Below are 13,472 nucleotides of genomic sequence, written 5' to 3' on the forward strand. Positions count from 1 at the left end.
TCAGTTTTCCAGTGCATCGAACACATTGATTACTATTCTGAACATGTTCAGTGATAATCCTCGTGAGTCACTCATTGAGACAGTATATCTATTCGTGCAAGGTTATTAAAGATTTCATATTCAGATACTCACTGGTAAATCCAGCCGTTTCTGAGGGGCCAAAGAACTGTGGCTGATTTCTCGTTCTCTTCATTGTGATTTGGTACACATCTGCCTTCTCTCCCTTTCCATTCTTCACCGAAAGAATGAACAGGTGTCGTGAAGTTGTTATGAATATGCTATAAAGGCACACTCTGTAACTTGTCTCCCCCTGTGGTAGCTAGGAATAAATTACATAAACAATTGCGGGCTAAAACAAAACAATTTCCTACAAATGTTGTTTGACTTTCTCCTGTCAAATATCTCACAAATACACTGTAACATGGAGGGCTCGATTCAATCCGTAGTGCTGAAGATCCGCGCTACAGTGCATTTTAAATTCAAAGGCGATGTTACCGTGTTTCGCATAGATTGCATTAACCGTAAACACTGAGTATGTCGGATCAATCGGAAAAGACCTTTACATTTCAATCGCGCTATAACGTGGCCCTTTAGCACTATGGATCGATCCCTAAGTCTAACATCAGTATGCTAATAGATAACATTATGTCATGTATCATGTCATTTAGGTGTTAGGAATGGCTAGATAGGGCTTAAGGCAAAGGTCATCTAAAGTAAAGTGTTTCTTTTAGAACTTGTTCCTTGTCTCTGTTTTATGATGTCTGACTTTGGTATTGTCCTGGTTAAATTATTAATGCAGGTACCACTTGCAGCCTCTGAAACACATCCCCACGGGCTGTTTGATCCTCGCAGTCGGGGGATTGTTATTTTACCCTGTTAGCCTGCTTGATGTTGTTTGATGTAGTTTCATGTTCCCTCAAATGGAATGAAAAATGAGCAAAAAAACATATTCGTCAGCAGCCATGTGGGAAAAAAACACATTGTTTCACTATCAGTGTCGTCTTAGTCATAGAGGTTTGAAGGAGGAAATGACGGACAACTCCCTGTTTATTTATATGCGTGTGTCTGCTGAAAAAGTTCTCCAGGTTTGTTTGTTCTTTCTTCTTCTCCTGCAATGCAGTAATCTAAATGCATTTTTTCTTTCTGAAAATACCACAGAATCATCCACAAGAATAAGCTTTTTCAATGTGGATGGAAATACCATTGTCTTTTACACAATGGAAAAACAAGTGAACATAGTACTACAGTACTCTTCTCTTACCGTAGATGGAATTACTATTGTGAATCATTGAAATTAATTTACTGTCAACATTTTTGATCAGCTTGTGATCTACATTTTCTAAGAACTGTTGTCTTTTGGTTTTCTTGTCCTGTAATGACACAGGTGTGACCACTGTGCTCACAATGACGACGCTCAGTATCAGTGCCCGTAACTCTCTGCCGAAGGTGGCCTATGCCACGGCCATGGATTGGTTCATTGCCGTGTGCTACGCCTTCGTGTTCTCTGCCCTCATCGAGTTTGCTACCGTCAACTACTTCACCAAAAGAGGCTGGGCCTGGGATGGCAAAAGTGTGGTCAACGTCAAGGTAACTATGGCAACCACACTGACCACTGACAGTCACGTATTGTGCTTGGAGCTGCTCATTAAATTGACTGTCACATGCAATCCTGCATTTGAGTTAAGAACACTGCATCTTTATCACTCTACTGTATTCACTAACAGCAGTTTCCATTTGGTGATGTGACGAGGCATGTGTAAAACAAGTGAACAACAGCTGTTAAGACAAATAACAATTTGAACAATATCATACATTCAGTTAATGTACAGATTAAATGTAAAGGAAATGCACAAAAATGAAGCATAGAAATAGATGAATTAAACTCGAAGCAAGCTGTCTAGTACTCAGAAGTGTTCGCCTCATTGAATATCCATGTTGAGATATTGAATCTAAAGCGGTACTTTATTAAAAGAGAGGGAGGGACGAAACAAAGGAAGATAAAAGGAGATGAGGAGCTGATTGTGTGGGTGCTTCAAACGCAGAGGAGAAAGGCAGAAAGGATCTGTGATCTCTCAAGGAGGAGACAGTTGATACAGTTAAGCCAGAGAATTATGTGACAGCAACAATCACATTCCGTAAGTAGTTCTGATTTCAGCTCATTCTTTTCCCAGCCTATCTGATAATTACACTTTCTTTCCACAGCTCACATACTCAGGGAAATGGGTGTGACATTGAAAGTGATGGCTGTGCTTTTTCTTCAGAATAACTATTATTATCTGTGCTGGTTGTAGCCATACATATATCCTGCCATAATACATATTTGACAAGTGGGGCCAATTAAAATGGTCATGAGAGACTTCAAAGAGATTCACACTCCTTGAGGACCTTAAAGGTACTGTACATTTCAATCCAAATTGATATTCAGATGAAACCCATAAGGTTTAACAGGCAATGTAACAGATTAGACACTTTTTTATGGTAAGACATCACAGATGGTTAATAAGGCAGAATCATAATTACTGTGAAGTAGCTATAGGCTACTGTACAACAGATGTGCTCCATTTTCATATCAGACGAATTATTACAGTGTCTCAGTGACATTAAAATCCCATTGTGAGGTATTGCCTCTCAAGTCAAGTAGACATGGAGTGTTGTACTTTTGATCTCCAGTCCCTGTCTGACACCTTGTTGAGGTGAGCTCTTAACTGTGTGAGAGGTACTGAGAAAACAAACACCATGATCTAGTAACAATCAAACACTTGAAGGATCAGGAAGCTGTCATAACACTGTCTCAGAGTATCACCTCCTGCATTTAGTGCCTCTCATTTTCTTGCAAACACCCCCAAAGTCTCTAATGTGTATTTTATTTCTCTCCTCAGCAGAAGAAGGAGGCGTCCGCCATGAAGAAGAACAACTCCTATGCCGTTGCTGTGGCAAACTATGCCCCGAACGTCACCAAGGACCAAAGTGGTCTGCCCACCATCTCCAAGAGCGCCACCTCTGACCCCAACAAGGCCAAGCCAGAGGCCAAGCCAGAGGTCAAGCCAGAGCAGAACAAGAAGACCTTCAACAGCGTCAGCAAAATCGACCGTATGTCCCGGATTATGTTCCCCGTGCTCTTCGGTGGTTTCAACCTGGTCTACTGGGCCACCTACCTGAACAGAGAACCAGTCATAAAAGACATGGTCCCGTCCAAATGAGTACTAAATATTTATTTTGCAAAGAGACAGGACTCACTTTATGCTGCGGGCCCATGACTGAGGATCTGTGTGTGAGTTAGGCTACATGGAGCTGTGGCATGCACTGGAGTCAGTATGATTGCTTTCTATTGCAGGTGCATTCATTACAAGGAGATAGGCAGGTAAATTTGAACAATTTTCTAGTTAAATTGTAATTTATACTTGTAAAAGAGGTTAACATTAACTTTAAAGTGGTGTAAGGATTTTATATTTATATAAAGAAAGAAACCTCTGATGCTTTATCTAACTTCTATTTGAGGTTCTGGTTAATGAACTGCAAAGAAAACTGCCGCCATGATTCAATCAACACGAGGACTAGTGACCAAATCCTTATTATAACCCTTTATTGAAGACTCCTGTATTAGAAAGCACAGACACCAATTTCCTGTTTTTGTTCCATTATTAACCCTCACCATGCCCATCATATCTTACATACTGTACATGTTCACGTTTGCGCTTTTCTTTGTTTATTGGATCAATTCACACGTTGGAAAGAAATGTTGCACCATTTTTTTTGTCACACAGTGAACACAGGTACTCACAAGTGAGTGTTGATCCTGCAGGTCCCTACAGTACACCGCTAGACTCACCATGAGTTCAGGGATGGATGAAGGTTCAATGTTCTTATCGTAGCTTTTGTAATGACTCACAGGCTCTAAGACACTGTGACAGAGGGCAGTGAATGGACACAAAGTGTAAGTGAAGCTTGCAGGAATGTACTGTGTGTCAATGTGTAATATTACCCTTATCTATCATAGATTGATGTTTCGTATTTACAGATTCATTTAATGACCTTTATCGAGTAGGTGATTTCCTGTTGTTTCCAATTTTATAAGCAATGTAGCCTTCTTCTCTGATGTAGATCAAAGGACCCAAATACATCATGTTAAGTGCTTTACATTTGGTCATATCAAGTCCATCAAGTAACACTTTATTTAGAATTACATTTAGTATTAACAATGAAGATAAATCATGGGTTGTTATTTTTTTGTATATTTCGTGTGATTGAGGGCATCAAGGTTGTCTCTATTGATCATTCTTTTAACTCCATCATATGATCCCATTTCTGTTTTAGCCATGGGTGAGGGCACTATGGCATTCCTGTTGTAAGTAAATATGTAGTTTAGTGGAAAATGTTACTGTGTTGTACACAAATGTGGTATATTTAAAGGTGTGGCACAAAATAGAAAATAAAAAAATACATGTTTATTGTCACACACCGGATAGGCGCAGTGAAATGTGTTGCTTTACATGGTCAGCCATAGTAGTACAACTTACTGTATGATGATAATTCACACTATAAAATCACAATGTTAAGTGTTTTTACTAATCAATGAATTTTGAACTTTTACTGGATGTCTGGAATTGTTGTTACACTCATGCTTTGTCATGGTGATATTGTTGTTAAAATCACAGAAAAGAGTATTCTATTTTTGTTTATAAAACTCTGAGCACACAATCTGGTTCATCTCCCATTTTGAAGCTCTCCCCTTGAACAGAACAGGTGTTTGTTGCGGTGTCCCATGAGTTACCATTACCATATTAATGGCATTTCAGTTTGACATGGCAGCGATAACAAATAAAATCCAATGAAAAATACCTATCATGAGCTGTAACAACTAGATACCCTATGTTGTTGTCTTCGGTGTCTATTTATGTGGTGTTGTGGTGTCTCTCTGTCGTGATGTGTGTTTTGTCCTAAATTTTATTTTTAATCCCGGCCCCGTTCCCGCCTGAGGCCTTTTGCCTTTTGGTAGGCCGTCATTATAAATAAGAATTTGTTCTTAACTGACTTGCCTAGTTAAAGGTTACATAAATAAAATAACAAATACAAATTCTTCAATGGTAATTAAGGGCCAAATTGTGGAGATTTTCCAACCGTAACATTTCAAATAGATATGATACAGAAACGTTAGAAGTGACTCAATGCATGGTGGTGAATTGAGCTCCCCTATTAAGGATTTAGTCAGCGTTCTCACACAGTAGCCTGGAGCTTCCGTCTGATTAATCAGATAACAAGACATGTGAGGACATCCTCCTTTAAACTATTGGCTTCAGTTAAACAGACAGTAGTTATTTTTCACTTGACTTGAGGAGGACGTACACAGAGCCTACATAACCCTGCCATAAGAGTGACATAATGCCTGAGGATTGATAATGTCATACTTATGCCAGTAGACATATAGTATGAAGCAGGAAAATATATTCAGAAAAAATGGCTGAATTCATAAGACTTTTATTTGAAGCTGCCTAAAGAGAAGTGTTAACCTAGCATGTCCAGTAATATGACCTGGTGTTACCAACCTGACCTCTGCCCTTGCCTGTCCTTGACTGTTACTGGCTTCGTGCCACTTCAAGCCCGGGGGAGTGGCTGAATCACAGATCTTACTGAAGTAAACAATTTCCCTTACTGTACCTCACCAACACATCCTTTCATAAAGCATATATTTAATACTGTACAAAACCTCCAAATGCTCAAATTAAAGGGAAATGGAAATGTACAGACACACACACCTCCCTTAGGCAGCCTCAGCACTCCCAGAGCAAACACACGACAGTCAGCAGCAGGACATCTGGCACCCAAATCCCAGTGCTCCTAAAATCCTAACACTGCCCAAATCCCCACACTGCTGATACCCCAACACTACTGAATACCTAGTGTCACTGAAATCCCCACACTGCTGATACCCCAACACTACTGAATACCTAGTGTCACTGAAATCCCCACACTGCTGATACCCCAACACTACTGAATACCTAGTGTCACTGAAATCCCCACACTGCTGATACCCCAACACTACTGAATACCTAGTGTCACTGAAATCCCCACACTGCTGATACCCCAACACTACTGAATACCTAGTGTCACTGAAATCCTCACACTGCTGAAACCCCAACAGTACTTAATACCTACTGTAGTGTCACTGAAATCCCCACACTGCTGATACCCCAACACTACTGAATACCTAGTGTCACTGAAATCCCCACACTGCTGATACCCCAAACACTACTGAATACCTAGTGTCACTGAAATCCCCACACTGCTGATACCCCAACACTACTGAATACCTAGTGTCACTGAAATCCCCACACTGCTGATACCCCAACACTACTGAATACCTAGTGTCACTGAAATCCCCACACTGCTGATACCCCAACACTACTGAATACCTAATGTCACTGAAATCCTCACACTGCTGAAACCCCAACAGTACTGAATACCTACTGTAGTGTCACCGAAATCCCCACAATGCTGATACCCCAACACTACTGAATACCTAGTGTCACTGAAATCCCCACACTGCTGATACCCCAACACTGCTGAATACTTAGTGTCACTGAAATCCCCACACTGCTGATACCCCAACACTACTGAATACCTAGTGTCACTGAAATCCCCACACTGCTGATACCCCAACACTACTGAATACCTAGTGTCACTGAAATCCCCACACTGCTGATACCCCAACACTACTGAATACCTAGTGTTACTGAACTTGCCACAATTTATATAACAGCAGGCTATACAGTACAGTGTTCTAAAGAAAACAGCAAGCATTGCACAGTATGTCAACAGAATTACCTCACTGTGTGAATCTTCATTTCTGCTCGCCCTTAATCCTCAAATCGTCTCTCTACCTATTTGTTTCAGGTTTTGTGTGCTTTTGAATGTGTTTAAATGCAAACTCCAATAAGATTGACCTCCCTAGAAACCCATATAGTCCTAAATATTATCCATAAATTGATATTATCCATAAATTGATTAAGTAGCTGAAAGTCAAATGTTGCGGTCACAACCTGTTCAGATGAACTGTACGGTACTCTTATATCCTATGCTTGCGTTGGAAAGTAAAATGGTGCTTGACGAGGTTGTTAAACCATGGGCAGTGAGTAAAATGTAGGCCCTGTATATAACACATCATTCATGTGGCGGTTAAGTTAGGGTGATAGAAGATACCAGACTATTGTCTACAGTCAAAATTCTACACATTCTCTGACGCTTTCACATGCACTCAGGGTGCCTTCAAACTAGACAAACTGATGCGTAAAAACGGAACAACTCAATGTTTTCGATGGGGGCAGTGCATTGGGGCAGGGCCTATTGTTGTGTTGCTCTGTTCATCAGAAAAGTTACAAGGACGTATCCGTCAACCAATTGAAAAGGTAGAACAGCGTTTTACAGAATCATTTCTCCCCACCCCACTATGTTTTTATTTGAAGGCACCCTAAAGCATAAGGACAACATACAGAAGTATCCAGGCTCACAGACATATACTCTACACAGACACACACTAACACATAACCCCTCTATGTCAGTACAGCTTACATTTGTCCACACATACATACCATGCCACCTGGCCTTCAGGGGAAGCATAAACTCTCTTTCCTGATCTATTTTAAGGTGGGCCTCTAAAGGCCAGCCCATTGCCAGTGGGCAGAACTGTCGAGTGTCATTAGAACTTGTATCTCCACTACCGCATCTCACTGTGCCCCCTTAACCAGTCAGCCTGTGTCTGTCTGCAGATTTCAAGGGAGCTTGTCTTTATCTCCCTGCTATATGAGCTCAAAGGCATGGGTGCCTTAGACTGAAAATACACAGCGGCTTGGAAAAGCTCAAATACGTGCTGGTTACAGTAGTAGGGGCTTGTCCTATCAGCTTAATGTAAATCAGGGGTGTAAAACTCAAATCTTGGAGGGCAGAGTGGCAGCTGGTTCTGTTATTTATTTTTAATTCCTGTCCAATTAAGAACTAGGCATCCATTTGGGGGGAGTTAATAACTAAGCAATAACCTTGATTGATAAATCAATTTGGGGGTCTAGGCTGGGTTACTGAAAAACACTTTGTGACAACTGTTCTGTTAGGAAGGTAGAGGTTGGAAAGTTAATGAATGGTTTCTGTGTGCTTGTTTGCACAGTCTTCCTGTGTGCAAAAATGTAACAATTAAGTAGTCTTTAGATTTTGGAGCATGAAATGAGTCCACTGTATTTTTCCTATATAAATGTTTTTCTTTTTGTGGGGAGGTTAAGGTGAACTTAGTCCTCCAATAAAGTAAGTTACATTTCACTGTTTGGTTTATGCACAGATTTGCTTAAACTGAGGTGAGGTCACATGAGTTTACCACAATCACAGCACCAACCACAACAAACCGTAGCATCCACATAATGCACAGACTGAACACAACCGCAAACCTCCATGACCACAGTAAACATCCATACCGGCCACACAGCGAAAACAACATGAGCGCAGACCACATACCAAATGTAATTCTGCCTCAGCTCTCTTTGTCGACAGGCCATAGACACAGTGCAGTATGATCCATTTGGGACAGGATCCTGCCAAACATAATCAACAGACTCCTTTGCCAGAGGAGACAAACGATCCAAAGATGAGTAACCATGGCTTGAGTGAGCTCAATGCAGTTTGTCTGTTTATGTACCTCCTACCCTCTGCCTAGCCCTCTGGGAAACCCTTATTTTGAAGAAAAAAAAAGTGTATGAAACCAAACAGAAAATTCATTTTAGTAATCAACATCAAATCTTTGCCTTTTTGTGTGAAAACTGCAAATGTATTCAGAATATGCATCTATATAGTCTCTTATGTACTTGTTTATTTGTAGCCAAGGTCATAGCAGAGTCGACTCATTTAGATTAATTAGGCCGTGGAGAAGTTTAGAATGTGAACTAAGACCTAGGCTATCTACCTTCCCTCCCTCTTGCCTTGTACTATCAGTCGCTTCCTCCACCCTACTCTCCCACTTCAGCCTTCACCCATCTACTTCTTGCCCCTCTAAAGGAGCCTATTAGAAATCAAGGTAGTCTGAAGTTTTGTTCAGAAATAATATTTAATATTTCCTCTCTGGAGATGGGCGTTAGGAGTTGCAGAAATGCAGACTTCATCACGGTCTTCCCGAATACATGGCGGTCAGCCATTTTACCCTGAAGTTGAGAATGAATGGAATTGGACTGCGTTGGTGTTTGCATGTGAGGCTTGGCTATCCTGATATAGAAAGCATAAAGTATTATATTTGAATGAAGTCTTCTCTGACAGGTCTCCTAACGGTTTCACAGAAAGACACAGCTCTGGTGAACAGAGAAAAAGAGGAAACAGTAAAGGAAAAAAACAGGAGATGTGAGATTCCCTTTTAAAGGCACACCAGTCAAGCTGATCAGGGTGTTGATACAGTTGCCTAGCAACAGAGGATAGGTCTTCTAACAGATGCTTTGATGTTGAAAGTAAGTGAACACCCCCTTTGAGTCGGGATTGCATGTCTGGATTATCATAGGATCATTTCATAAAATAAGACAAGTGAGAGGCAAAAAGTCAATCATCCAACAGAGAGGCTTCACTTTGACTGCTGAGTGGGTATAGAATAGTCCTCCTAAGACAGCCATGGTGATGTCAGCTACTCTTCGGTCTTCCTCTTATCTTCAGAGGACTCGTTCAGCCTTTTATTTATCATGGCCTCCCTTTCAGGGTCATCCTCAAAGGAAATTAGACATGCATTAAGATGGATGGTTTTTTGTTAGAACATGCATCTCATTGGACCATTGGTGTCAGAACCATTTCAAAAGCAGATCTGATTTTCTATAGGAAATCACTGTATAGAGGCACGTAAACAGAAAAGGAGAACGGATAACATGCCAGCTGACATTTTAATAGGCTGGGGTCAGGACCCCCTCCTGCTCCCCTTTTATTTGTCCATACCCAGGGGGCCTAGTGTAGAAGTACATGTACCTGTTGGCCAGACATCAGTAGATTTGTTTGGCGTAGAGAGACTCAGAGTCGTTTGGAATGCTAATGAGTGGCATTACCATGGTGACATGCAGTTCTATCCATAGAGATCCTATTCCTAATTCTATGGTTCTATTCATGTTATTGCACTGACACCTTCTGGAGTGCGTCTGGCTGCATACTAATTTGACTAGCGTTTACTCTCCCCTGCCTCAGCAGCACCTATTATTCATCACTGGGATTGGCTATCATGACAGAAGGCGAGACCCAGATACAGGAGGTAGATGGTTGGTGTCTTACAATGTTTATTAATCCAAAAGGAGTAGGCAAGAGAACGGTCGTGGACAGGCAAAAAGGTCAAAACCAGATCAGAGTCCAAGAGGTACAGAGTGGCAGACAGGCTCATAGTCAATGCAGGCAAAATGGTCAGGCAGGCAGGTACAGAGTCCAGAAACAGGCAAGGGTCAAAACCGGGAAGACTAGAAAAAGGAAAATAGCAAAAAGCAGGAGAACGGGAAAAACGCTGGTTGACTTGGAAAAACATACAAAACGAACTGACACAGAGAGACAGGAAACACAGGGATAAATACACTGGGGAAATAAGCGACACCTGGAGAGGGTAGAGACAATCACAGGGACAGGTGAAACAGATCAGGGTGTGATATTGGCAGAGAAAACCACAGTAATATTAGGTTACTGTCTGAAGTCTGATGAATAATGCAAGATTTGTGGCATAGCCTATCATTAATGAACTGGTTCACAATTGACTGGCATGATTAAATATCTGTTGGATACTGTCCAATGTAACCAGTGGAAAATGTGCTTTAAGGCAGATGTATCATTATTATTGCTTGTGTTGTAGGCTAGGATTTCAAAGAAATGGAGAGGTACATTCTTGCTTACAATCTATTCCCTATTATTTACAATTCTAAGGTTTGTTTAAAAAAAGTCAATATGACTGAAAAAGGCTGAACAGATAGGTGAGCCTCCCGGTTCCAGGCTTCTAGGCTAATCACTGCCTGGTTAGGCTGGCCTTCCTCCATTTTCAGGGATTCAACTGGGGATGGCTGTAGCCTGGTCCAATAATTGTTTCTGGTATCTTGCTAACTCCTTGTCAGTCATTGTTTGGCATGACAATTCCATAAGGAGTTGGCAAGAGAGTAGAAACATACTGGCACCCAGGCTGAATGGCTGCCCCTCAAAAAGTCGCTGTCCACTTCAGTGGTGCTGAATCGCTGATCGCTGCTATTACAACTTGTTTGTTTAATCAACATCTGACCTTTTACTCTGTCCCGTGGCAAAGTGCCGCATAGGGATAGCCATCAGCTTGGCGGGGTTGTGGGAACATTGAAGTAGAGTAATTTACAGTAAGTTGGTTTATGGGAACATTGAAGTAGAGTTACTAATTATCCATAGGTTGGTTTGTGAGAACATAATCCTGTAGGTTGGGTTCTGGGGTTGTGGTAACTTTGATGGAAAGTTGTTAAATAGCATTGTTTGAACTGTGGAAACATTGAAAGATATAGGCTAGCAAGTCACTTATACATTGTGTTTATAGAAATAATTTGAAGGAGCTGTATCTTCGAAGTCAATATAGGCTAGCTAAGTCATGGCAGGGTTGGAACATAGCCTACTGATACACCTACTACTGATACTTCTACGCATATCGTTGTTGAAGCATACACAGTTGAATTCAGAAGTTTACATACACTTAGGTTGAAGTCATTAAAACTCGTTTTTCAACCACTCCACAAATGTCTTGTTAACAAACTATAATTTTGGCAAGTCGGTTAGGACATCTACTTTGTGCATGACACAAGTCATTTTTCCAACAATTGTTTACAGACAGATTATTTCACTTTTAAATCACTGTATCACAATTTCAGTGGGTCAGAAGTTTACAAACACTAAGTTGACTGTGCCTTTAAACAGCTAGGAAAATTCCAGAATTGATGTCATGGCTTTAGAAGCTTCTGATAGGCTAACTGACAGCATTTGAGTCAGCTGGAGGTGTACCTGGGATGTATTTCAAGGCCTACCTTTAAACTCAGTGCCTCTTTGCTTGACATCATGGGAAAATCAAAAGAAATCAGTCAAGACCTCAGAAAAAAAATTGTAGACCTCCACGAATCTGGTTCATCCTTTGGAGCAATTTCCAAACGCCTGAAGGTACCACGTTCATCTATACAAACAATAGTACGCAAGCATAAACACCATGGGACCACGCAGCCGTCATACCACTCAGAAAGGAGACGCATTCTGTCTCCTAGAGATGAACATACTTTGGTGCAAAAAGTGCAAATGAATCCCAGAACAACAGCAAAGGACCTTGTGAAGATGCTGGAGGAAACAGGTACAAAAATACCTATATCCACAGTAAAATGAGTCCTATAATGACATAACCTGAAAGGCCACTCAGCAAGGAAGAAGCCACTGCTCCAAAACCGCCATAGAAAAGCCAGACTACGGTTTGCAACTGCACATGGGGACAAAGATCGTACTTTTTGGAGAAATGTCCTCTGGTCTGATGAAACAAAAATAGAACTGTTTGGCCATAATGACCATCGTTATGTTTGGAGGAAAAAGGGTGAGGCTTGCAAGCCGAAGAACACCATCCCAACCGTGAAGCTCGGGGGTGGCAGCATCATGTTGAGGGTGCTTTGCTGCAGGAGGGACTGGTGCACTTCACAAAATAGATGGCCTCATGAGGGAGGAAAATTATGTGGATATATTGAAGCAACATCTCAAGACATCAGTCAGGAAGTTAAAGCTTGGTCGCAAATGGGTCTTCCAAATGGACAATGACCCCAAGCATACTTCCAAAGTTGTGGCAAAATGGCTTAAGGACAACAAAGTCAAGGTATTGGAGTGGTCATCACAAACCCTGACCTCAATCCTATAGAAAATTTGTGGGCAGAACTGAAAAAGCGTGTGTGAGCAAGGAGGCCTACAAACCTGACTCAGTTGCACCAGCTCTGTCAGGAGGAATGGGCCAAAATTCACCCAACTTATTGTGGGAAGCTTGTGGAAGGCTATCTGAAACGTTTGACCCAAGTTAAACAATGTAAAGGCAATGCACCAAATACTAATTGAGTGTGTGTAAACTTCTGACCCACTGGGAATGTGATGAAAGAAATAAAAGCTAAAATAAATAATTCTCTACTATTATTCTGACATTTCACATTCTTAAAATAAAGTGGTGATCGTAACTAACCTAAGACAGGGAATTGTTACTAGGATTAAATGTCAGGAATTGTGAAAAACTGAGTTTAAATGTATTTGGCTAAGGTGTATGTAAACTTCCGACTTCAACTGTATTTAGACTGTGTAGTATTTTTTCTTTTTTATTCCCAAAACATTTTTTGTTGTTGAAATGTTTTAATTAGTGCAGATCAGTTAGTAGGCTATGCGGCCATGTCAGCGGGTTAGAGATTCAAGATGAGCGTAAAAGAACCACTGGTGCAGCACTCGCGGAAGACCTTTTCATCTGGAAAAGAGTA

At 41.0% G+C, this 13,472-nt stretch overlaps 1 protein-coding gene across 2 annotated transcripts in view; it reads left to right on the top strand.

The window, feature by feature from the left end:
• Positions 1–4,838, top strand: part of LOC115162185 (gamma-aminobutyric acid receptor subunit alpha-2) — a 33,797-nt gene extending 28,959 nt beyond the window's left edge. The window contains exons 9-10 of one of the 2 annotated variants that reach the window (XM_029713245.1): positions 1,385–1,587; positions 2,880–4,838. In XM_029713245.1, the coding sequence (XP_029569105.1) occupies positions 1,385–1,587; positions 2,880–3,200 (524 nt within the window). In that variant the 3' untranslated portion in view covers positions 3,201–4,838. The remainder of the gene's footprint in view (positions 1–1,384; positions 1,588–2,879) is intronic. The other variant, XM_029713246.1, reaches the window with a different exon arrangement.
• Positions 4,839–13,472: the final 8,634 nt, after the last annotated feature.

This window comes from Salmo trutta, chromosome 25, assembly GCF_901001165.1.
Source record: "Salmo trutta chromosome 25, fSalTru1.1, whole genome shotgun sequence".
NCBI classification, from domain to species: Eukaryota; Metazoa; Chordata; class Actinopteri; order Salmoniformes; family Salmonidae; genus Salmo; species Salmo trutta.